This window comes from Oncorhynchus masou, chromosome 18 (genome assembly GCF_036934945.1).
Source record: "Oncorhynchus masou masou isolate Uvic2021 chromosome 18, UVic_Omas_1.1, whole genome shotgun sequence".
Lineage (NCBI taxonomy): Eukaryota > Metazoa > Chordata > Actinopteri > Salmoniformes > Salmonidae > Oncorhynchus > Oncorhynchus masou.
In genome coordinates, this window is record NC_088229.1 from 7938199 (window position 1) to 7965156 (window position 26958).

The 26958-nt window shown below is 42.3% G+C and overlaps 1 protein-coding gene across 2 annotated transcripts in view; it reads right to left on the reverse strand.

Moving 5' to 3' along the window:
• LOC135503894 (guanine nucleotide-binding protein G(i) subunit alpha-3-like) overlaps window positions 1-19689 on the reverse strand; it is a 59979-nt gene extending 40290 nt beyond the window's left edge. For both annotated transcript variants that reach the window (XM_064922077.1, XM_064922076.1), the window contains exons 1-2: window positions 19101-19689; window positions 667-709 (exon numbers count right to left, since the gene is read on the reverse strand). In XM_064922077.1, the coding sequence (XP_064778149.1) occupies window positions 667-709; window positions 19101-19218 (161 nt within the window). In that variant the 5' untranslated portion in view covers window positions 19219-19689. The remainder of the gene's footprint in view (window positions 1-666; window positions 710-19100) is intronic.
• Between the last annotated feature and the right edge of the window lie 7269 nt (window positions 19690-26958).

Genomic DNA, 26958 nt, shown 5'->3' on the forward strand with positions numbered 1-26958 from the left:
TCCTAACCGACTTGCCAAAACCATAGTTTGTTAACAAGAAATTTGTGAAATGGTTGAAAAACGAGTTTTAATGACTCCAACCTAAGTGTATGTAAACTTCCGACTTCAACTGTGGCAAGACACGGCCACATGACTCACTGTCTCTAAGAGCAATCCATTTTCATGAAAGGGGTGGTGTACTTAATAAACTGGCCAGTGTATATACACACACAACTGAAATATTTTATTTAAGCAAAGTAAAGCGAATAAATTATGGTTAATCAGTGATAACCATTAATGAGCAGTCACTACCGTCATGGGGCTCTTTATTCTATGTGGATAGAGACAATGGAATGTTTTCAATGTTTTGCCAGCTGATTGTTAGCAATATTTGGCTTTGGGATCTCAACTAAAAAGCTCTAAAATAATTTCAAGGTCATATTTCATAACGCCCATCTAGTAAAATAAAACGTGATCATTAAAAAAAATTGTAAAAAAATAAAAATCTACCTCAAAAAGCACTAAATCACTGCAACATTCTATCCATGAAAACATAATAAATAGAACAGGCTTGGAATCTCATCACCATCTCATTCTAGTTCTGTGCTGCTTCCATCAAAGAGAGTGAGCGTTTCATAGAATGCAGTTTGGACTGTAGTGCTCACATCATGAAGTGGTTGAACTTACTTCATCTGCTTCACTATTGTACTTTTCCCAGACTCCCCAGCACCTGAAAAGAAGAAAAGAGACATCAATTACAGGAGAACTAGGCCTACATTTGTTAGCCTACAACAGTTGGTTCTCTCACTCACTCACTCTCAGCCCCCTGCTGTACTCCCTGTTCACCTATGACTGCGTGGCCAAGCACGCCTCCAACTCAATCATCAAGTTTGCAGACGACACAACAGTAGTAGGCTTGATTAGCAACAATGACGAGACAGCCTACATGGAGGTGGTGAGGGCTCTGGGAGTGTGGTGCCTGGAAAACAACCTCTCACTCAACTTCAACAAAACAAAGGAGATGAATGTGGACTTCTGGCAACAGCACCTCTTCAACCTCAAGTGATAAAGAAATTTGGCTTGTCACCTGAAACCCTCACCAACTTTTACAGATGCACAATTGAAAGCATCCTGTCGGGCTGTATCGCCGCCTGGTACAGCAACTGCACAGCCCGCAACCGCAAGGCTTTCCAGAGGATGGAGCGTCTGCCCAACGCATTACCAGGGTCAAACTACCTGCCCTCCAGGACACCTACAGCACCCGATGTCACAGGAAGGCCAAAAATATCAAAGACATCAACCACCCGAGCCACTGCTTGTTTACCATGTCATCATCCAGGAAGAGAGGTCAGTACAGTTGCATCAAAGCTGGGACAGAGAGACTGAAAACAGCTTCTATCTCAAGGCCAGACTGTTAAACAGCCATCACTAGCACATTAGAGGATGCTGCCTATAGGCATAGACTAGAAATCACTGTCCACTTTAAGGAATAGAACACTAGTCACTTTAATAAAGTTTACAAATCTGGCATTACTCATCGCAAACTTAGCAAAAAAAGAAACGTCCCTTTTCAGGACCCTGTCATTCAAAGATATTTGGATTTTTATGAAATAACTTCATAGATCTTCATTGTAAAGGGTTTAAACACTGTTTCCCACGCTCATTCAATGAACCATAAACAATTAATGAACATGCACCTGTGGAACGGTCGTTAAGACACTAACAGCTTACAGACGGTAGGCAATTAAGGTCACAGTTATGAAAAATTAGGACACTAAAAGAGGCCTTTCTAAAAAAAAACACCAAAAGAAAGATGCCCAGGGTCCCTGCTCATCTATGTGAACATGTCTTAGGCATGCTGCAAGGAGGCATGAGGACTGCAGATGTCGCCAGGGTAATAAATTGCAATGTCAGTGCTGTGAGACATCTAAGACAGCGCAACAAGAAGACAGGACGGACAGCTGATCGTCCTCGCAGTGGCAGACCATGTGTAACAACACCTGCACAAGATCAGTACACCCGAACATCACACCTGCTGCACAGGTACAGGATGGCAACAACAACTGCCGGAGTTACACAAGGAACGCACAATCCCTCCATCAGTGCTCAGACTGTCCGCAATAGGCTGAGAGAGGCTGGACTGAGGGAATGTAGGCCTGTTGAAAGGAAGGTCCTCACCGGCAACAACGTTGCCAATGGGCACAAACTCACTGTGACTGAACTCTTTACTGACAAGTTGGGGTTGTCTCACCAGAGGTGATGGTCGGATTTGCATTCATCGTCGAAGGAATGAGCATTACACCGAGGCCTGTACTCTGGAGCGGGATCGATTTGGAGGTGGAGGGTCCATCATGGTCTGGGGCGGTGTGTCACAGCATCATCGGACCAAGCTTGTTGTCATTGCAGGCAATCTCAACGCGGTGCGTTACAGGGAAGACATCCTCCTCCCTCATGTGGTACCCTTCCTACCCTTCCTCATCCTGACATGACCCTCCAGCATGACAATGCCACCAGCTATACTGCTTGTTCTGTGCGTGATTTCCTGCAAGACAGGAATGTCAGTGTTCTGCCATGGCCAGCGAAGAGGCCGGATCTTAATCCCATTGAGCACGTCTGGGACCTGTTGGATCGGAGGGTGAGGGCTAGAGCCATTCCCCCCAGAAATGTCCGGGAACTTGCAGGTGCCTTGGTGGAAGAGTGGGGTAACATCTCACAGCAAGAACTGGCAAATCTGGTGCAGTCCATGAGGAGGAGATGCACTGCAGTACTTAATGCAGCTGGTGGCCACACCAGATACTTATTTTGTTTTTGACCTCCACTTTGTATAGGGACATATTATTCAATTTCTGTTGGTCACATGCCTGTGGAACTTGTTCAGTTTATGTCTCAGTTGTTGAATCTTATGTTCATACAAATATTTACACATGTTAAGTTTGCTGAAAATAAATGCAGTTGACAGTGAGAGGACGTTTCTTTTTTTGCTGAGTTTATGTATATACTGTATACTATTCTACGGTATCTTAGTCCGTTCCGCTCTGACACCGCTCGTCCATATATGCATATAGATTTGTGTGTTTTGACTCTACACTATAGACCGCTGTAGGCTCTACACTATAGACCGCTGTAGGCTCTACACTATAGACCGCTGTAGGCTCTACACTATAAACCGCTGTAGGCTCTGCTATAAACCGCTGTAGGCTCTACACTATAAACCGCTGTAGGCTCTACACTATAAACCGCTGTAGGCTCTACACTATAGACTAAGGACTATAGACTATAAGAGCTATACACTATAAGGGATATACACTATAAGGGATATACACTATAGACTGCTCTAGGCTCTACACTATAGACTGTAAGGGCTATACACTATAGGCCAAACACATGCATTTAGGGGATAGAGAATAGTTAGATAAAATGTGTCGATAGGAACATTTTCAGCAATGTTATGATACTTTATGTAGGGGTATACTTATGTCCTGACAAGGGTTGCAAAGGGTCAGAAACTTTCTGGTAAATTTCAGGAATTTTTCCAGATATTTTCCATGGGAACATAAGCCCGGGAATTTTGGGAATATTGCTTAAATCCATCCAAAACGTTAGCTTATGACAGTGAGCCTTTTTTTCTGGGATATGCATAAGGCAATTCTCGGTCTTGTGGCATATTTTGGTTGAACTATCCCCAATTCAATGGAATTGCAACCCTCTGCATGCACAGTGCATTTTTCCTTCACAGGTACAGCTGATTATCAAGATCTTGCACACTAATGAGATGCTATTGAGCATGAGCCAAGGACTGCATGCTTTCTGGTAAGTTTTGATTACAATACTGGGTGGGGTGAATATATTTTATATGACATACATGATTTTTTTGTTAATTAGTAAATAGTAGCCTACATCAAAGTGCATTTAATAATTTCTAACTTTTAAACAATTACTGCTAGTTAGTTTTTGCCACCATGTGGGTTTTAGCTTGCTTGAGCCTGCTAACAGAGTGTTAATTCAGCCGTTTTCATCGTGGTTTCATTTTAAAACATTTACCTTACAAAGGAGTTGTTTAATCTAACTGCTTAACTATGTATCTGTACATGGAATTGTATTTATTTTGTAAAATTTTTTTTACAAATGTTTTCAAATCTTTACAGGAAAATGGCACAGGCACTATCTGATGAGTTGAGACATTTCACTGCAGCTAATGTAGAAGGAAAAGCTGTGTACATTTGCAAATACCATGCCAAATCATGTGAAGAATGCAACAAAGATGCAGAATCATCTGGCCAAGTGCATAAAGTTCCCTCAGCGCTCACAACAAGCAACCTCTGACAAATGTCCCTCTACTTCTATTCTAGGTGAAAATGATGAATCAGACACCTTATCAATAGCAACAGCTCATGGTCCTCCTGGAATCAGAAGTTTTTTGTCTCAATGGAGGAACGTAGTCAGAGAAATGCTGATGAATGTCTTGATTGAGCTGCGTATGCAACTGGTTCATCTCTGATGCTTGCAGGCAATGTGTACTAGGAAGAGATTTCTGAATGTTCTTTGCCCAGCATACACCCCTCCAATCAGACATGCTTTATCTACTCATTTGCTGGATGCAGAGTTCAGAGTTCAAGTGAAGGTCAAGCAAATCATAGAGAAAGCAGACTGTATTGCAATCATCTCTGATGGGTGGTCGAATGTTCATGGGCAAGGTATAATGAACTACATCATCTCCACCCCTCAATCAGTATTCTACAAAAGCACAGACATGAGGGACAATAGACACACCAGTCTCTACATTGCAGATGAGCTGGAGGCATTCATCAATGACCTTGGATCACAGAAGATATTTGTACTGGTGACAGACAATGCTGCAATCATGAAGGCTGCTTGGTCTGAAGTGAAGGAGTCCTACCCTCACATCACACCCCTTGGCTGTGCTGCACCATGCATTGAATCTGCTCCTCAAGAACATCATGGCACTGAAAACAATGGATACACTCTACAAGAGAGCCAAGGAAATGGTTAGGTATGTGAAGGATCATCAAGTTATAGCAGCAATCTACCTCACCAAGCAAAGTGAGAAGAAAAAGGGCACCACATTGAAGCTGCCCAGCAACACCTGTTGGGGTGATGTTGGCATAATGTTTGTCTCCAAGAAATGGCCATATCACAGTCTGCCGATGTGGACAGTCCCATCAAGAGGATCCTCCTGGATGATGTATTTTGGGAGAGTGGGGTAAGCAGCCTGAACTCCTGGAACCTATAGCAGTAGCCATTGCACGGATTGAGGGAGACAATGCCATCCTGGTCTGATGTTCAGACTCTGCTTGCAGATAGATGTAAGAGAAGAAATCCGTAGTCCCTTGCCCACAGTCTGCATATGGTCTGGCAAAGTACACTTTCAAGCGAGGGCATTGGGATGGAGATGCAATAAGGCAGTCGTGCCAACATATCTCATCAGCCAACTGGTGGAAGGGACTTTGTGGATCTGAGCCTCTTTCTCCTGTTGCCTCCATCATCCTCCAAATCCCATCAACATCAGCTGCCTCAGAGCGCAACTGGTCCTTGTTTGGGAACACACACCAAAGCACGCAACAGGCTGACCAATACAAAAGGTTGAAGAATTGGTGGCCATCCGAGAAAATTTGAGGCTTTTTGAGACAAACAAAGCCATCCTAAACAAGGTTGGAAAGTGACAGTGAAGATGAGGCCTCAGAGTCTGATGTTCAAGAGGTGGACATTGAGGAGGTCCATGGAGAAGATATGGACGCCTGAGAGGAAGACGACCAAAGCTTTAGTTTCTAGACTATCATTTTACAGATGTATGTTGAAAACCTTTTTGGGAGATGCGATGGATCATTTAATTTCTATTGTTTTTCAGTGAAATCCTCCCATGTGGAGAGTCAATTCGTAACTAAAATGTTTTTGGGTTTTTTATATTGGAAGGATTTAATAATTTGTAATTATGTCTACTTATGATGAGGTAAAAGGTTTATGTTTCTGTCTCCATATATGGTAAATATATCCAATGCAAAAAACTTCTACATTTAAATGGTATTAATATTAATTTGCATATATTCCCATTAATTCCCATATATTCCCATTAATTTCCATATATTCCCACGGAAAGTTTCCACCTCTTAAATATTCCCCAAAATGTGCAACCCCGGGTATATGTTGTGTAATTTGTTAGATATTACTGCACTGTCGGAGCTAGAAGCACAAGCATTTCGTTACACCCACAATAACATCTGCTAATCACGTGTATGTGACCAATACAACTTGATTTGATTCTTGGCATGGCAAACGTGTTAAATTTGCAAGTTAAGTAGATATTAAACAAAAGATATCTAAATAAAAATTAACGTTAACCATTACACTCACAAAAGTTCCAAAAGAATAAAGACATTTCAAATGTCATATTATGTACAAAAATAAATAAACAAATACAGGTTGTATTTACAATGGTGTTTGTTCTTCACTGGTTGCCCTTTTCTTGTGGCAACAGGTCACATATCTTGCTGCTGTGATGCCACACTGGTATTTCACCCAGTAAATATGGGAGTTTTTTTGTTTTCGAATTCTTTGTGGATCTGTGTATTCTGAGGGAAATATGTGTCTCTAATATGTTCATACATTTGGCAGGAGGTTAGGAAGTGCAGCTCAGTTTCCACCTTATGTCTCTCGCTCTCTCTGACAGGAGCGTGCTGTCTGTCTGTCTGTCTGTCTCCCTCTCTGATAGGAGCGTGTGATTCTCTCCATCTCTGATTGGAGTGTGCTTTGTGTCTATTTTAAGACTTCTGAAGAGAGATTAAATACAAAATGAAAGATGATGCTGTCATCAACCTGTCTGAGTGCTCTGTACATGGAGATCCTATTAAAATGACATTCTAATTCTTAATTATATGGTTCTGCACAGCCAAGGTGATGGTGAATGGGAGGAGGGAGGGTCTTGTGAAGCACAGCCAATGAGCTCAATGTGATGATGTTTTAGCATAGTCAAACTTTCTATTGGACAGAAAAATAGCAATAGTCCAAGAATAATTTGTTTTAGGCTAATCTACATTTTCATTTATTTATTTATTTTTGCCCAAATTTCGTAGTATCCAATTGTTTTTAGTAGGTACTATCTTGTCTCATCGCTACAAATCCCGTACGGTCTCGGGAGAGACAAAGGTCGAGAGCCATGTGTCCTCCGAAACACAACCAAACCAAGCCGCACTGCTTCTTAACACAGCGCGCACCAAATGTGTCGGAGGAAACACCGTACACCTGGCGACCTGGTCAGCGTGCACTGCGCCCGGCCCGCCACAGGAGCCGCTAGTGCGCGATGAGACAAGGATTTCCTACCGGCCAAACCCTCCCTAACCCGGACGACGCTAGGCCAATTGTGCGTCGCCCCATGGACCTCCCAGTCGCGGCCGACTGCGACAGAGCCCAGAGTCTCTGGTGGCACAGCTAGTACTGCGATGCAGTGCCGTAGACCACTGCGCCACCCGGGAAATGTATTTTTGCAGTTGTTTGTGTTAAAGCAGAATGAGGGTGTATCATCTAGCAGAGATACGGATGGTGTATTTGATGCCACCAGCTGGGCAGAGATGTGTGCTGCTAGGAGGAGAAGGTAGCTAGCTATATTCTGCCTGTGAAATCAGACTCTCTCTCATTGGCCCATATTTATAGCGCAGTGTGTGTGGGCTATAAGAAAAGACACGGGCTACTAAGTATCATATCGAAGAATCTTCATAGACAGTACCATATAGAAGAATCCTCATAGACAGTACCATAGTATGATGCAGCCTGGGATGGGACACTGCAGTAAAGGTTGCCAGGCACTACGGGAAAGGTTGGGTAGTGTCAGTTAGATATCAACGGGGAACATCCCTTAAAAGAGGAGTCAGAAGGGGAGCCTTTCAGTACACTAGGGCAAGGACCATACCAGTATCGCAGCAAGGAAACAAAACACAAAGATGATTTCACTTCTTTAAGAATAAAACCTTAAATGTTGGAAACAAAACATCATTATGTTGTCATTCAGAGTCAGGTATTTATTTTCCAAGCTATAAGCAATGTTTTACACACAGCAGGTTTTTAAAAAGGACCAAAGAGTTTGGTCTGCTTTGTGTTTTCATTTTTGCCATGGAATAAAAAAAATCTAAATCTAAATGAATGGTCATGCTGGTCTCATCCTGGTCCTACAGTATAATAGGAATGGCCTAATGAAAATCACTTCACTGAGGTAGTATAGGACATAACAATACTGTACATGTCAGGTTTATTTTATTTAACCTTTATTTAAAAACTAGGCAAGTTCGTTAAGATCAAATTCTTATTTACAAGATGGCCTACCAAAAGGCAAAAGGCCTATTTGCATGGACGGGGGCTGGAATTAAAAAATGAAAAATAATTAATTAAAAATACAGAACAAAACACACATCACAACAAGAAAAACAACATTCGTTGAGTACTCCAATATTGTATTCCTTCAATGAACAACAGTAAAATATCTAGCCAAGAATATTATTTATGAAAAGGAAATGTTTTTTTTTCTCCATTCATTGCCACACAAGAGACAATCCCAGATGTCATGTTGTACTGTATGGGAATTACAAAGTACAGAGGACACATAAACAACTCAACCATATTATTGAAGGTCTGTTTGAAATGTAAACAAACCCTGATAGAGGAAACTTACAGTAGAACTATATTGACACGAGGATTAGCTGTCCGAGCCCACTACTGTAGAACTAACTATATTGACACGAGGATTAGCTGTCCCAGTCCACTACCATAGAACTATATTGACATGAGGATTAGCTGTTCTAGTCCACTACAGTAGAACTAACTATAGTGACATGAGGATTAGATGTCCAAGTCTCCTACTGTAGAACTAACTATATTGACATGAGGATTAGCTGTCCCAGTCCACTACCATAGAACTATATTGACATGAGGATTAGCTGTTCTAGTCCACTACAGTAGAGCTAACTATATTGACATGAGGATTAGCTGTTCCAGTCCACTACCATAGAACTATATTGACATGAGGATTAGCTGTCCAAGTCTCCTACCGTAGAACTAACTATATTGACATGAGGATTAGCTGTCAGAGCCCACTACCATAGAACTATATTGACACGAGGATTAGCTGTTCGAGTCTAGTACAATAGAACTATATTGACACGAGGATTAGCTGTCCGAGCCCACTACAGTAGAACTAACTATATTGACACGAGGATTAGCTGTCCGAGCCCACTATCATAGAACTATATTGACACGAGGATTAGCTGTCCGAGCCCACTACAGTAGAACTAACTATATTGACACGAGGATTAGCTGTCCGAGCCCACTATCATAGAACTATATTGACACGAGGATTAGCTGTCCGAGCCCACTACAGTAGAACTAACTATATTGACACGAGGATTAGCTGTCCGAGCCCACTACTGTAGAACTAACTATATTGTTAACAAAATGTATGTGTTGCGTGTGAGCGCTCGTGTGTATGATCTTGTTCTTCTATGCTCTTAGGGACCTAAAATCCCCAAAAATCCCTTCAAGGATAGTCAAATAAGAAATTATCCATGGTGGGGACATTTCCCTTGTCCACACAAGGACAAAGGCTATTTTAATCTTAGATTTTTGGGTAAAAATTAGGGTTAGGGTTACAGGTGGTGTGTTAGGGTTCAGGTGGTGTGTTAGGGTTCAGGTGGTGTGTTAGGGTTCAGGTGGTGTGTTAGGGTTCAGGTGGTGTGTTAAAAAAGGCTATGTTAAGCTTAGTGGTTAGGTTTATGTTTAGTGTTAAGATTAGGTTTAGGGGTTAGTGTTAAGATTAGGTTTAGGGGTTAGGGTTAAGATTAGGTTTAGTGGTTATGGTTAGGGGTTAGGGTTAGGGGTTAGGGTTAGGGGTTAGGGAAAATAGGATTTTGAATGGAAATAAGTTTTAGGTTTCCATGAGGATAGAAGAACATGATTTTCACGCGACTCCTAAACAGAGCACAAATCACCACAGAGAGACGTTCATTTCCATAAACATGCATGGAGGGTTGAATCAGTGTGGGTACAGCATAGTTTGAACGCGTTTCTACTAGAGAACGACACGAATTAGAGTAGCTTTCCTAAGACAGGGAGGCACGGCACAGTGGAAGTCGACAGAGCTACAGTGGTTAGACTGGCTACCATTTAAAAAAGGTTGGGACTGGGAAATCAGTAATAACAACCGCTCGACTTTCAGCTAAGGAATCAACATCTAAATAATCTGTTTATGATATGTTTCCTTCCAAAACAGTTTAAAGAATGAAGGTCTTATACCAGCTACTGAGGACATCTTTGATGTCAGGACAACTCAGACGGTGGATGTAAACCAACAACAACAAAGAACATTTTAGTCCGTCACGGAGATTATTAGACAGGAAAAGATGGACGCTTGGTTTTGATGAATCCTCTTTTCCTAAACTTTCTCATTCACTAACCTTCTAATACTATAACAAATTTGCCTCCAAACAAAATGGCTTCCCTTGAAATAGCAACATTCGTCAGATTAGACATGGCGTGTGTGTGTGTGTGTGTGTGTGTGTGTGTGTGTGTGTGTGTGTGTGTGTGTGTGTGTGTGTGTGTGATAGAATTCTATTTGGACTGCAAAGTGCTTCTGCTGTCAGGACTAAGTGATCACATTAAAATGTATGGATTCTCCAGTGCATTTCAGACTTCACCATCTATACTTACACAGTCTCTAGGGGACCGTTCACATGTTCCCAAGTAAAACCTCAGACTCAGAACAAGCCTCAGTTAGCAGGAGTTTTCAACGTGCAATAACAAGATGACATTAAAAAAAATAAAACACAAAAGGGTTCCAACGCGGAGAAGTTGTAGCCTTTACCATCCAAACCAACAGAATCTAGGAGACTTTTCACATGCAAGATCATTTCACTTGTAGGCTAGCCTAAGACTCAGTTAGTAGGACTTTTGAACGGAGGAAGTTATTCATGACTCACATTCATGTGGTATATACAAGGATGAATTTAACTGGACACCAAAATGGCACCCTAGGGAAGCAGTGCACTATAATCCTAATTGCCTGGTCCCAGATCAGTTAATAGCTATGGCCTAATACTGTATAGCCAACTCCCATGGTCGTTTGGCAAGACAGCACAAACAGATCTGGGACCACGCTATAAATACTAACAGCCTAACAATTCCCTTGGTTCCATGCCAGGCCTGGGAGAGAGAAATGAGGGCTGAGTCTGGACATGGAAAACCACTTTTCTGTGTGGTTGGTCGGCAGAGAGAGCTGCGCGGTTGGTCGGCAAGAGAGCTGCGCGGTTGGTCGGCAAAGAGAGCTGTGCGGTTGGTGCTGCGGTTGGTCGGCAGAGAGAGCTGCGCGGTTGGTCGGCAGAGAGAGCTGCGCGGTTGGTCGGCAGAGAGAGCTGCGCGGTTGGTCGGCAGAGAGAGCTGCGCGGTTGGTCGGCAGAGAGAGCTGTGCGGTTGGTCGGCAAAGAGAGCTGTGCGGTTGGTCAGTAGAGAGAGCTGTGCGGTTGGTCGGCAGAGAGAGCTGTGCGGTTGGTCAGTACAGAGAGCTGTGCGGTTGGTCAGCAGAGAGCGGTTGGTCAGCAGAGAGCTGCGCGGTTGGTCAGTAGAGAGAGCTGTGCGGTTGGTCAGTAGAGAGAGCTGCGCGGTTGGTCAGTAGAGAGAGCTGCGCGGTTGGTCAGTAGAGAGAGCTGTGCGGTTGGTCAGTAGAGAGAGCTGTGCGGTTGGTCAGTAGAGAGAGCAGTGCGGTTGGTCAGTAGAGAGAGCTGTGCGGTTGGTCAGTACTAGGGTCGAATGGTGGGAACCCGGTTACCGAGATTTACCATCCACAACCGCTCCCTTTTCAAGGGATAAATAACTGCGAGAAACTGGTAAATTATAATACATTATTTATATGACCAGCATGGCGTGAAATGTTAACTGTTAAATTATATGCAATGTCTAAATCCGTCTTCTCTACGACCTCTGCATGATGAATCATTAACGCTGAGGGTAGGCACAGACAGCCCATCTCAGAGAGTATAGACTGTTCTCTCTGCTACCGCACAGCAAGCGTTTCCGGGGCGCCAAGTCTAGGACCAAAAGGCTCCTTAACAGCTTCTACCACCCCAAGCCATAAGACTGCTGAGTAATTAATCAATTGGCTACCGGGACTACTTACGTTGACACCCCTTCCTTTGGTTTTACACTGCTGCTACTCGCTGTTTACTATCTATGCAGTCACTTTACAAATGATCTCAACTAACAGGTACCTCCGCACATTGACTAGGTACCGGTGCACCTGAATAAAGCCTTGTTACCGTTGTATAATTATCTTTGCGTTAGGATGTCACACTAGAATTTTGGATCAAAGCTCTAATCAAATCCAGACATATGCCTATTTATATGCTTTATAATAATGCTTTTGAATGACACTTCCGGTTTTGGCGGGAAATACCAGGTTACCCGGGAGAAGTGACTTATTCATGGGTAAAATAATGGGGAAATATTCAACCCTTGTTAGTAGAGAGAAGCTGTGTGGTTGGTCAGTAGAAAGAGCTCCAAATAAAATGAAAAAAAGTTTAGACTAGATGTGTAGCAGGCCTATTTAACCCCTAACTGCATTGTGCCTAGACTGTAACCTTACACAGTACAGTCTAACGTTTCACACTATTTACTGTATAACGTTTCACACTATTTAATAAAACAGAGAAGTCGTTCTCTCATATGGGATCTAGTGTGATATCCTAGCCATCTTTCTACTATAATGGCTCCAATTTGCAACAACATGTTTCTTCTTGACATCATGTCTTCCTTAGCAGGATTATGTTTTGAAGATTAAAGTAAAACCTGTCATCTGTTTACCTGATCCACGGCAGACCGTAAAGGTATAAAATAACTACTCCCTTTCTCTCTCTCCCCCCCACACTGTCCTGACACATTCAATTCAAAATCTCACTAGACCGCAAAACAATGAAACACCTGATTCATGATAGGAATTTGTTTATCCTTACCTCAACTCCGTCACAATGAATGGAGTTGTCTTTAATCTGTCACCATATTTTACACCTTGTAGACTACTACATTAATCCACTTCCATTGAATGGAGGTGTTTGTTTACATTCTCGAGTGGTATCGCTAAGAGGTTCAACAGCAGTGAGGGGAGTCAGGGGATGAAACTACGGAAGGCCATTTGGATCATTTGCGTGTCAAAAAGAAAGATGCTTCAAACAGGGTTATTTGATGCGTGTCAAATAAACTTGTTGACCACCCGAATGACTGTACATCGCATAATAATTGAAACACGTTCATACATTTTGTACGTAGTGTTTACCACATCACTCGCCTTTTATATGTCACAGTGATTCACCGATATGTATGCTATGATGCTGATAGAGTTGTCTCGCTCACCTGCCGCACTTCCCCAAACTCTGGGATGGTGCTGTTCATTAAAAGAATTGTGAGCTGATGCATGCAAATAATGTTCTTCCCAAAAAACATAGCAAAAGCAAAATCTGTTATGGTAGTTATAATCTAAAATACCCCTAATTTATCAAATGTATTATTATTTATTTCATGAATGATGGTCGGACTCACCTATGTGAAGCTAGACACAATAAGGATTAGCCACAATAAGGAATTTGCAGTTCGCCTTCAAAATAAAAGTCTCATTGAACGTGATGCAAATGAATACAAATAGTGCCACGATGGAATAGATCACGCTAAACGAGTTTGGGATGTTATAGAAATGTAAAAAAAGACAATAATGTTAAATTGACATATTAGAATTTATAATTGCAATGGGGGCATACTTATTTCACTGTACCTGCAAATGGTAAATGATGGCGCCGATGGGTAAGGCTGCCGTTTTATTGGCCCTTAACCAATCATGCTATATTGTTTGTATTGTCGCGTTGTTTGTAACTTGTTTTGTAAATAATGTTAATGCTACCATCTCCTATGACCCGAAAAATAGCTTCTAAATATCAGAACTGGGATTGCTCACCTCAAACTGGACGAAGAGATTTTCTTCAATGAGTCGGACACGAGGGATATCCTGTGGACACCCGACCAGGCCCCGATTCCGTGATTCCCTGGAGAAGGAAACTGTGATTTCGAGGCAAGAGATGAGGGTGCCCTTGTGAGGACCAGGCGATGATTGGCTAATCTGCCATTGCCCTCCGTTCAGCCCTCCGCTAACGTTCAACCGCTAGAAAATAAATAGGACGAACTGAAAGCGCGTATTTTTCAACCAACAGGACACTAAAAACTGTAATATTTATGCTTCACCGAGTCATGGAGGAACAACGACATTAAGAACATAGTGTATAACACGCCAGCTCTATCGGCAAGACAGAACAGCAGCCTCTGGTAAGACACGGGGCGGGGGGGCCTATGCATTTATGTAAACAACAGCTGGTGCACGATATCTAAGGAAGTCTCAAAGTTTTGCTCGCCTTAGGTTGAGTATCTTATGATAAACTGTAGACCACAATATTTACCCAGAGAGATAATCTGTATTTTTGTAGCCGTCTATAAACCACCACAGAGCGAGTTTGGAACTAAAACCGCACTTAATGAGCTGTATTCCACCATAAGCAAACAGGAAAACGCTCAACCAGAGGTGGCGCTCCTAGTGGCCGGTGATTTTAATGCAGGCAAACTTAAATCAGTTTTACCTAATTTCTATCAACATGTTAAATGTGCAACCAGAGGGGGAAAAAAACTCCAGACCACCTGTACTCCACACACAGAGACGTGTACAAAGCTCTCCCTCGCCCTCCATTTGGCAAATCTGACCATAATTCTATCCTTCTGATTCCTTTTAAAGCAGGAAGCTCCAGTGACTCGGTCTATAAAAATGTGGTCAGATGAAACAGATGCTAAACTACAGGACAGTTTTGCTATCATAGACTGGAACATGTTCCGGGATTCTTCCGATGGCATTGAGGAGTACACCACATCAGTCGCTGGCTTTATCAATAAGTGCATCGAGGACGTCGTCCCCACAGAGACTGTATGTACATACCTCAACCAGAAGCCATGGATTACAGGCACAATTCGCACTGAGCTAAAGGGTAGAGATGCCGCTTTCAAGGACCGAACCCGGAAGCTTATAAGAAATCCCGCTATGCCCTCCGACGAACCATCAAATAGGCAAAGTGTCAATCCAAGGTTAAGATTGAATCGCACTACACCGGCTCTGATGCTCGTCGGATGTGGCAGGGCTTGAAAACTATTAGACTACAAAGGGAAGCACAGCTAAGAGCTGCCCAATGACACAAGCCTACCAGACGAGCTAAATAAGTTAATAACTGTGCTTGCTTCGAGGCAAGTAACACTGAAACATGCATGAGAGCACCAACTGTTCCGGATGACTGTGTGATCATGCTCTCCACAGCCGATGTGAGAAAGACCTTTAAATAGGTCAACATTCACAAGGCCGCTAGGCCAGACGGATTACCAGGATGTGTACTCTGAGCATGCGCTGACCAACTGGCAAGTTTCTTCATTGATATTTTTTACCTCTCCCTGACCGAGTCCGTAATATCTACATGTTTCAAGCAGACCACCGTAGTCCCTGTGCCCAAGAAAGTGAAGTTAACCTGCCTAAATGACTACCGCCCCGTAGCTCTCACGTGGGTAGCCATGAAGTGCTTTGAAAGGCCGGTCACAACAACACCATCCTCCCGGAAACCCTAAACCCACTCCAATTTGCATACCACCCCAACAGATCCACAGATGACGCAATAACACTCCACACTGCCCTTTCCTACCTGGACAAAAGGAACACCTATGTGAGAATGCTGTTCACTGAATACTGCTCAGTGTTCAATATCTTAGTGCCCACAAAGCTCATCACTAAGCTAAGGACCCTGGGACTAAATACCTCCCTCTGCAACTGGATACGGGGTCGCCCCTGTCAGGAGGGGCGGCAGGTAGCCTAGCTGGCAAGGTAAAATTATGTCCTTCTGCCTGATTCAGAGGGGTTGGGTTAAATGTGGAAGACACGTTTTAGTTGAAGGCATTCCGTTGTACAACTGATTAGGTATCTCCACTTTCCCAGGTGGTAAGGGTAGGCAACAACACATCTGCCACGCTGACCCTCAACACAGGTGCCACTCAGCTGTGCGTGCTCAGTCCCCTCCTGTACTCTTTGTTCACCCACGACTGCATGGCCAAGCACAACTCCAACACCATCATTAAGTTGATTGATGATACAAGAGTGGTAGGCCTGATCACTGACAACGATGAGACAGCCTATAGGGAGAAGGTCAGAGACCTGGCAGTGTGGTGCCAGAACAACAACCTCTCCCTCAAAGTGATCAAGACAAAGGAGCTGATCGTGGACTACAGGAAAAGGAGGGCCGAACACGCCCCCATTCACATTGATGGGGCTGTAGTGGTGCGGATCGAGAGTTTCAAGTTCCTTGTTGTCCACATCACCAACAACTATCATAGTCCAAACACACCAAGACCATCGTAAACAGGTCACGGCAACACTTTTTCCCCCTCAGGAGACGGGCATGGGTCTCCAGATCCTAAAACAGTTATACAGCTGCACCATCGAGAGCATCTTGACAGGTTGCATCACCACCTGGTATGGCATCTGCTCGGCATCCGACCGTAAGGCGCTACAGAGGGTAGTGCGTATGGTCCAGTACATCACTGGGGTCAAGCTTCCTGACATCCAGGACCTCTGTATCAGAAGAAGGATCCCAAAAAAATTGTCAAAGACACCAAGTCATAGACTGTTCTCTCTGCCACCGTACGGCAAGCGGTACCAGAGCGCCAAGTCTAGGACCAAAAGGCTCCTTAACAGCTTCTACCCCCAAGCCACAAGACTGTTCTCTCTGCTACCGTACGGCAAGCGGTACCGGAGCGCCAAGTCTAGGACCAAAAGGCTCCTTAACAGCTTCTACCCCCAACCCATAAGACTGCTGAACAATTAATTAAATGGCCACCGGACTATTTACATTGACCCCCCTTTGTTTTTACACTGCTACCCGCTGTTTATTATCTATGCATAGTACCTTCACCCCTACCTACATGTACAAATTACCTCGACTAACCTGTACCCCCACACATTGACTCGGTACCAGGACCCACCTGTATAAAGCCGCGGTATTGTTAATTTATACAACATCCGCAGAGTACGACCCTGCCTCACACAGGAAGCGGCGCAGGTCCTAATCCAGGCACTTGTCATCTCCCGTCTGGATTACTGCAACTCGCTGTTGGCTGGGCTCCCTGCCTGTGCCATTAAACCCCTACAACTCATCCAGAACGCCGCAGCCCGTCTGGTGTTCAACCTTCCCAAGTTCTCTCACGTCACCCCGCTCCTCCGCTCTCTCCACTGGCTTCCAGTTGAAGCTCGCATCCGCTACAAGACCACGGTGCTTGCCTACGGAGCTGTGAGGGGAACGGCACCGCAGTACCTCCAGGCTCTGATCAGGCCCTACACCCAAGCAAGGGCACTGCGTTCATCCACCTCTGGCCTGCTCGCCTCCCTACCACTGAGGAAGTACAGTTCCCGCTCAGCCCAGTCAAAACTGTTCGCTGCTCTGGCCCCCCAATGGTGGAACAAACTCCCTCAAGACGCCAGGACAGCGGAGTCAATCACCACCTTCCGGAGACACCTGAAACCCCACCTCTTCAAGGAATACCTAGGATAGGATAAGTAATCCTTCTCACCCCCCTTAATGATTTAGATGCACTATTGTAAAGTGGCTGTTCCACTGGATGTCAGAAGGTGAATTCACCAATTTGTAAGTCGCTCTGGATAAGAGCGTCTGCTAAATGACTTAAATGTTAAATGTTATTGTTACTTTTTACTTCCGTTTATTTAGTCAATGTTTTTTAACTCTGTTTCTTGAACTGCAATGTTGGTTAAGGGCTTGTAAGCATTTCACGGTAAGGTCTACCCCGGTTGAATTCGGCGCATGTGACAAATAACATTTGATTTGATTCCACCAATAGTAACCATTTGCGTCACTTTCAAATAAAGGACCTCGATTTTGAAGGCGAACAGGAAATTCTACTCTTGTTGCTGCCTTCACAACACATAACCCGGTCCGGTCAAGCGTCACTGAAACCATCTGGCTGCTTATAACGTTAGCTTTGGGCAACAGGGTTTTAGTAGGTGGCTAAATAGATATTTTCATTAACTTAAGTTCGATTTCCATAGGAGAACAACAAGTGGCTACCTAGCTAATACTTACATGTATTCCTAAATATTTGCTAAGAACATTGAAAATGCCTGCAGTTAATACTGGTATTTGTTTTCAGGCTGCTTGCATTGGTGCTAGGACCGTACCACGCTAGATTCCCCAGAAGTTTCTAATAAACATCTGTATCAACGATATTTGCAAACATTTTTGATCCTGCTTTTATTTCAAATCCTCACAGACGTTTTCCCATTCGGTCGAACAAATAATACCTTATTACCAACGCAGTATTGTAAACAGATCATGGCCAGTGTTTGCGCTTTATTTTTGTTGTACAACTTTGACAGTGCTATTGGTCGTAGTGGTGGCGCTTGGCTTGGACATTCAAATTCAGCACATACACCATTCTTTAATATAATTGTGTTATTTGACGCGTCAAATTACAAGCTTATTTAACGGGTCAAATAATGTTTTTTTGTTTTAAGTGTATATTTTTTTGACACGCAAAGACCCACACGTTGTGCCAACGGAAACTGCCAAGAGCGTTATTTTACGATTGATACAAACACAGCAGCATGACTAAGCTTAGGCAATGATCATAATACAACATCTGTATTTAACAGTGTGTGTGTGTGTGGGGGGGGGGGGGGGGGGGGGGGATATAGGGCTACATAAGAGAGTTTATTGAACAAGTGGAGATATATCCTCAGCTACATCAGATTCAGATGTTACCTAAAATAAATAATGTTGTAGGAGGTAATCAACAGAGATCCGATCAAGCAAAAGCAAGCAAAGAAAGATCAAATTAACCAACGTAGCAACAAGTGATGTCTAGTTACAATTGCAACACTTGTGAAAGAGCAAACAAAGCATTTTCTCCCTGTAGATTCTGATGCTATATTGTCACTCCTTTTTAGTAGGAGAAAATAAAAGTTTTCCAACAATGTAACAATAGCTATGACTTACCAAGTAGCAGAAGTTTCACTTCCCTGGACGCTTTGTCTCTGTCTTCTCGTAGGTTCCGATCAATCATTTTACTCCTTTCCATCGCCGCTTTGTCCTCTTGGCTGATCGTGCAACCCATTTTTAACCACTTACTTGAGGTTTCTTCAAGATCTGGTTTGAATGGCAGCTACCGTTCATAAGTTGTTGGGGAGGGGGGGTGCTTTCAAGATAATTTTCGCCCAGGCAGAAAGACAGAAAAAGGCGTTGGCACTCCTCTTGTCTCGACAACAAACAGACAGAGATGCTGGTAAACTCACGCCAGCAAACCAAGTGTGGTTTAGCACTGAAAGACACTGCAATCAATTTCTACCAACAAAAAAAACTCGAGCTGAGCTAGGCGAGCTTGCAAAGAAAGGAGCTACAAAATATTACTTTTCTATTATAAATGTTGTCGCAGTCCTCCAATTTTAAAAAAAGCAATTCACTATCTCTTATTATAACTCAAAGCTACCGAGGAATTGGGACATAGAATATCAATTTAACTATCAATTCATCTTGATTTTGCTTGTTGTTGCATGAAGACACGTGTAAAATACGCATCTTAACTGTCATTCACGTCACCACACGCTGGAACGCAAAGAAAAAATGTAATCTATATTTTGTGGATGGATGGGAAATGTAGTCTAAACTCACATTACATTTGCTATTGCTTCTCTGAAAGGTAAATAACATCGGCCTAAATTCTTCAACTCTCATTAGCATATGCTCAGAAGAGCTTAAATGCTCACTTTTGACAAATATTTTTTGCCGCAATCCGGAAGCCTCTATTTGAGAGAATACTAAAAATAATTTAGTTTTGGGGGGCAGAGGCACTTTTTATTTGGAATGAGCGCCCACCAGTGGAATTATATCAGAGGCAGCTCAGATTTCTGAGAGATCACATCTGCATGCCTTATTAAACATGATGACAGGTATCTTCATACATACGTTACCAGTCAAAGGTTTGGACACACCGACTCAATCCGGGGGTTTTCTTTATTTGTACTATTATCTACATTGTAGAATAATAATGAAGACATCAAAACTATGAAATAACACATTTGGAATCATGTAGTAACCAAAAAGTGTTAAACAAATCAAAATATACAGTATTTTACACTTGAGATTCTTCAAAGCAGCCACAGTTTTGCACACTTGCCATTTTCTCAAACAGCTTCATGGATGTATCCACCTGGAATGGATGTCAATTAACTGGTGTGCCTTGATAAAAGTACAGTGCCTTGCGAAAGTATTCGGCCCCCTTGAACTTTACGACCTTTTGCCACATTTCAGGCTTCAAACATAAAGATATAAAACTGTTATTTTTTTGTGAAGAATCAACAACAAGTTGGACACAATCATGAAGTGGAACGACATTTATTGGATATTTCAAACTTTTTTAACAAATCAAAAACTGAAAAATTGGGCGTGCAAAATTATTCAGCCCCTTTACTTTCAGTGCAGCAAACTCTCTCCAGAAGTTCAGGGGGGATCTCTAAATGATCCAATGTTGACCTAAATGACTAATGATGATAAATACAATCCACCTGTGTGTAATCAAGTCTCCGTATAAATGCACCTGCACTGTGATAGTCTCAGAGGTCCGTTAAAAGCGCAGAGAACATCATGAAGAACAAGGAACACACCAGGCAGGTCCGAGATACTGTTGTGAAGAAGTTTAAAGCCGGATTTGGATACAAAAAGATTTCCCAAGCTTTAAACATCCCAAGGAGCACTGTGCAAGCGATAATATTGAAATGGAAGGAGTATCAGACCACTGCAAATCTACCAAGACCTGGCCGTCCCTCTAAACTTTCAGCTCATACAAGGAGAAGACTGATCAGAGATGCAGCCAAGAGGCCCATGATCACTCTGGATGAACTGCAGAGATCTACAGCTGAGGTGGGAGACTCTGTCCATAGGACAACAATCAGTCGTATATTGCACAAATCTGGCCTTTATGGAAGTGGCAAGAAGAAATCCATTTCTTAAAGATATCCATAAAAAGTGTCGTTTAAAGTTTGCCACAAGCCACACCAAACATGTGGAAGAAGGTGCTCAGGTCAGATGAAACCAAAATTGAACTTTTTGGCAACAATGCAAAATGTTATGTTTGGCGTAAAAGCAACACAGCTCATCACAATGAACACACCATCGCCACTGTCAAACATGGTGGTGGCAGCATCATGGTTTGGGCCTGCTTTTCTTCAGCAGGGGCAGGGAAGATGGTTAAAATTGATGGGAAGATGGATGGAGCCAAATACAGGACCATTCTGGAAGAAAACATGATGGAGTCTGCAAAAGACCTGAGACTGGGACGGAGATTTGTCTTCCAACAAGACAATGATCCAAAACATAAAGCAACATCTACAATGGAGTAGGTCAAAAATAAACATATCCAGGTGTTAGAATGGCTAAGTCAAAGTCCAGACCGAATACTTTTGCAAGGCACTGATATTTGTGGACTTTCTTAATGCGTTTGAGCCAATCAGTTGTGTTGTGTCAAGGTAGGGTTGGTATACAGAAGATAGCCCTATTTGGTAAAAGACCAAGTCCATATTATGGCAAGAACAGCTCAAATAAGCAAAGAGAAACGACAGTCCATCATTACTTTAAGACATGAAGGTCAGTCAGTGCAGAAAATTACTACTAAAGAACTACTAAAAAAACACCAATAAGAAGAAGAGACTTGCTTGGGCCAAGAAACACAAGCAATGGACATTAGACGGATGGAAATTCTTCCTTTGGTCTGATGAGTCCAAATTTTAGATTTTTGGTTCCAATCGCCGTATCTTTGTGAGACGCAGAGTAGGTGAACGGATGATCTCCGCATGTGTGGTTCCCACCGTGAAGCATGGAAGAGGAGGTGTGATGGTGCCTTGCTGGTGACACTGTCAGTGATTTATTTAGAATTCATGGCACACATAACCGCTTTTCCTATTTGGTTGCATTACAACCTGTAATTTTAATGGATACACAAAATAGTCCAAATTGGTGAAGTGAAATGAAAAAAATGACTTGTTTCAAAAAATTATAGAAAAAAAGGGAAAAGTGGTGCGTGCATATGTATTCACCCCCTTTGCTATGAAGCCCCTAAATAAGATCTGGTGCAACCAATTACCTTCAGAAGACACATAATTAGTTAAATAAAGTCCACCTGTGTGTAATCTAAGTGTCACGTGACCTTTCACATGATATCAGTATATATACATACCTGTCAGGGACAAGGTTGTGGAGAAGTACAGATCAGGTTTGGGTTATAAAAACCCATCCATCTTGAAGGAGCTGGGGCAGTTTTGCCTTGAAGAATGGGCAAACATCCCAGTGGCTAGATGTGGCACACTTATAGAGACATACCCAAAGAGACTTGCAGCTGTAATTGCTGCAAAAGTTGGCTCTACAAAGTATTGACTTCAGGAGGGGTGAATAGTTATGCAAGCTCAAGTTTTGTTTTGTCTTATTTCTTGTTTATTTCACAAGAAAAACTGTGTAAATCAAATGATACAACCCCCCCCCCCCCAAAAAAAAATACAAATTCCATGCTGTAAGGCAACAAAATAGGAAAAATGCCAAGGGGGTGAATACTTACACAAGCCACTGTAGGAAGAAATCTAGAGAGGAACTAGGCTCTGAAGGGTGGCCAGTCTTCTTCTGCCTAAGAAAGTTGTGTCAGACTCTGGCATAATTACTGAGAAAAAATAAGATAAGGTGATGCTTATAATCAATATTTTATATCTCCAGGTCTTTTATTTGAAATAAATTGTAGTTTAATTGAACCTGTTCAGTAGTGCTGAGCAATTCATACTTTTTGGTGTTTGTTTTTGTTTACATTATTAAAACAAATATCACAGTTTTGGATTTCGATAAAACAGTTTAACATTAAATACATTATGAAATAACAACATTACAATGATTTTAGAGCTTTTTAATGGAATTTCCAAACCCCAAAATAGTGAACATTCAATTGTCAAAACATTGAAAATATTCCATTTTCTCGGTCAGGTCCACATTGGGTAGACATCAATAGAGAAATAGGAAATTACTATGAAATAATATTTCAGTTGTATATATTACTTAGTTTTTATTTGATGACTTTATTATTTTTCATTCCTTATAGTCATCATCTCATCCCTGCTCGGGCAGTAGCAGTCAGCCAGCCAGACATACCCTCTAACATGATCTGTGTGCTCCATATGTTACAGTCTTTAGTCATCCTACTAAGCTTGTGTCGTGACATGTGACTTTCCGATCCTTAAGAGGTTTTAACCTGATGACTGTTATTTATCCAATCCATTAAGTATGTTTAATTGTTACCCAATTAAATTAATAATGTAACAATGAACTCATTAGGTATTTGAGGCACCACGGAATAAGTTGTTTAACAAGTTACCATCTCCCAAATAAAACTCAAAAAGATATGTTAGTTATATATTGATAAGTCATGGCAGGTAGTCTAGTTGTTAGAGCGTTGGGCCACAAACCAAAAGGTTGCTGGATCGAATCCCCGAGCTGACTTGGTAACAATCTTTTTTTCTGCCCCTGAGCAAGGCAGTTATACCACTGTTCCCTGGGCGTCGAAGACGTGGATGACGATTATGGCAGTCCCACCGCACCTCTTTGATTCAGAGGGGTTGGGTTAAATGCGGAAGACACATTTCAGTTGTACAACTGACTAGGTATCCCCCTTCCCCTTACTAATCATTACTGCAAATCAGTCTCATTCTGAACATTGCAGACCTCTTGAATCCGCAAGAACCCCAGCCTTTTCTGGTCATTCAATTCTACACAAATGTATTGAATTATTTACTAAGTAACTAAATAATTACACCTAATATACATACACACTTACGTGAGACAAAAGTCCCTAGTGGACTGATGGTTTTATTACACAGAGATGGAGAAGGGGGTGGGGAAAGAAATGTAATTTCTTTATCTGTCGTGTTTCTGTTGAAACCAATCAATCCTTCCAATGTCTCGATGGGTGTAAGGCTCTAGTTGTCCACCAGAGGTCATAATGTCCTTCTTAATTTTGGTCTTGTTGTGGAGTGTTCAAATAGAACAGGTACTCGGTGATTGTCTGAGATGGGAATTCCTTCCTCCCCACCTTGTGTCTTTAGTCAAAGTTCTAGATCCCTTTACATGCACAGTTGCAGACTGTCAATGTTTTGGTTTAGTGAGTTTTTCTTCACTTCGTGTTGAGTTTCAGAGTTTCCAACCATTTCGATGTGTAGCCACGGCTTCACGTCTGCTGGTCTGCATGTTAATACTTAGCAAGTCCTTTTAAGCACTCTGGTAAAAAAGGGTGGTTCCATCGCACTTAGTTAATGTGCAAGGGACATGAAAACTATGATCTCGTTAGAAAACAAAAAAGTATTTTCTTATTTTAACAAAAAATAGTTTCATCGTTCTTCATATTGTATTAACATTGTATTGGATGGAAACTTAACAAGTTACAGTTTTTGTTAATACAGATTCTAATATCACTAAATTAAAAGCAATATGACATGATTATTCTTTAGATCCCCACTGACCATTCCTATCTTACAAATATTGTTCCAATATTCACATTTTTGAACGTGATAATTTTGGCGGCAAAGTTGTCCTGGAGGACAAAGGCATTCCTTTGGTTGGTACTGAAGAGGAAGAGAAGGTTCTCTACTGCATAATATTTACAATAGGCGTGAGGTGTCATAAAACCAGCCAAGGCCCCCCTCTCCTCTCCCCTTAGAGAGGGGGGGTCTGGATATCTGTCAACCATTTGCCAAGCTGATTTGAGGCCCTTGGATCCTCGAACAGGAGAGTCATGATACTAGCCTGCCTGAATATGCTGTCTGACTAAATAATTTTACTAGTTCTTCAAAATAGATAAGGCATACTTTCACGAACTGTCTCTGTCCCTCTTGTCGTTGTGATGTGCACATTCCTCTGTCATGCGGTCTGTGTATGTGTATCTAATCAAAGATAGCAGGTGTATCTGTCCAGTGATCTGTGTCTGAGCAGAGAAAATCTTCTTCATTCCCTTACGTAAATTTACCACCTATTAGCCCTCTATAAACCTCCACCCAGTCCACTATTTAACCCTACCACCTATTAGCCCTCTATAAACCTCCACCCATTCCACTATTTAACCCTACCACCTATTAGCCCTCTATAAACCTCCACCCACGAAACACTCAAAGAATATGGCTGCCTAAATATGGTTCCCAATCAGAGACAACGATAATCACCTGACTCTGATTGAGAACCCCTCAGGCAGCCATATAAACACCCCCAAGACAAAACTCACCACAAAAAACCCATGTCACACCCTGGCCTAATCAAATAAATGCAGACAAACACAATATACTTCGACCAGGGCGTGACACCCACATAGTTCCTGACTTGATTTCTCGAGCATGGATGAGTAATTGTTGTTAATTATTATGTTTTCTTTACTCAGTCGGGTTCTCAACTTACTGTTGGAAGTTAGAATAGTAGAATAGACAAGGTGCAACTGGGGAAATAACAAAATGATGATTAATCGCTCAGCACTACTGATCAGTCAATTTCTAGTGAATCTTTGATTTCACTTCAACAACTTTCTACTTGTGATGTGCTAGATGCCCTGCTTAAGATTGATATAGAAAAAAGTCCACTGGGACTGATTTGCTTGATCCTCTCTTGCCGCAGCTTTCTGCTATCCTAATTGTGGAATCACTGACACATATTTTGAACATGACAATTAACTGGGGTGCTATCCCCAGGGTCTGGAAGGCTGCCTCTGTGCTTTTTTGGTGTAAAATGACATTGTAAAATGCAACGTGGAATTATGTTTTTTTTATATATTTTTTTTTTTACAAATTAATTATAAATGAAAAGCTGAAAATTAATTTGTAGAAATGTCGAATCTTAATAATTGTCACGCCCTGACCTTAGAGTCTTTTGATGTCTCTATTTTGGTTTGGTCAGGGTGTGATTTGGGTGGGCATTCTATGTTCTGATTTCTATGTTTTGTGTTTCTATGTTTTGTGTTTCTATGTTTTGGCCGGGTATGGTTCTCAATCAGGGACAGCTGTCTATCGTTGTCTCTGATTGGGAATCATACAAAAAACCCATGTTTTCCCTTTTGTTCAAATAAATGCAGACAAACAAGTCTTTGTTAGTGGCAGTGACACCCACATAGTTCACTGACTTGATTTTTTGCATGGTTTTTGTTTTTGTTGGGGACATTATAACTAAAGAAATGTACGCTCACCACGCTGCTCTTTAGTCCACGCCTTCAGACGGCCGTGACAATAATTGTCAGGTAAAAAATACGTGTCAATGATGTGTAAATGTATTCAACCCATTTGTTATGGCAAACCTAACTAAGTTCCATAGTAAAAATGTGCTTAACAGATCGCCTAATAAACTGTGTGTTTTTGAATGACTACCTCAACTCTGTACCCCACACATTCAATTATCTGTAATGTCCCTCAGTCAAGCAGTACATTTCAAATACAGATTCAACCACAAAGTCCAGCGAGGTTTCCCAATGACTCACAGTATCAGGTATGAAGGTAGACCCAGATGCAGACCACGTCAAATAAACAATAGTTTAATATTAAAACAGGGGCATTAATTAGACAGGTCAAAGGCTGAAAATTAGAGGTAGGGCAAAGGTACAGGTTGGCAGGAAGGCTTAGGGGCAGGCAGATGTGGTCTATTTTGGTTTGGCAGGGTCAGGGGCAGGCAGAGTGGTGGGCAGGCAGGCAGATTTCTATGGGGCATGTTTTGGCAGGCTCAGGGTCAGGCAGAGTGGTCAATCAGGCAGGCAGGCTCTGAGGGTCAGGGGCAGGCAGACAGAGTGGTCAGGCAGGCA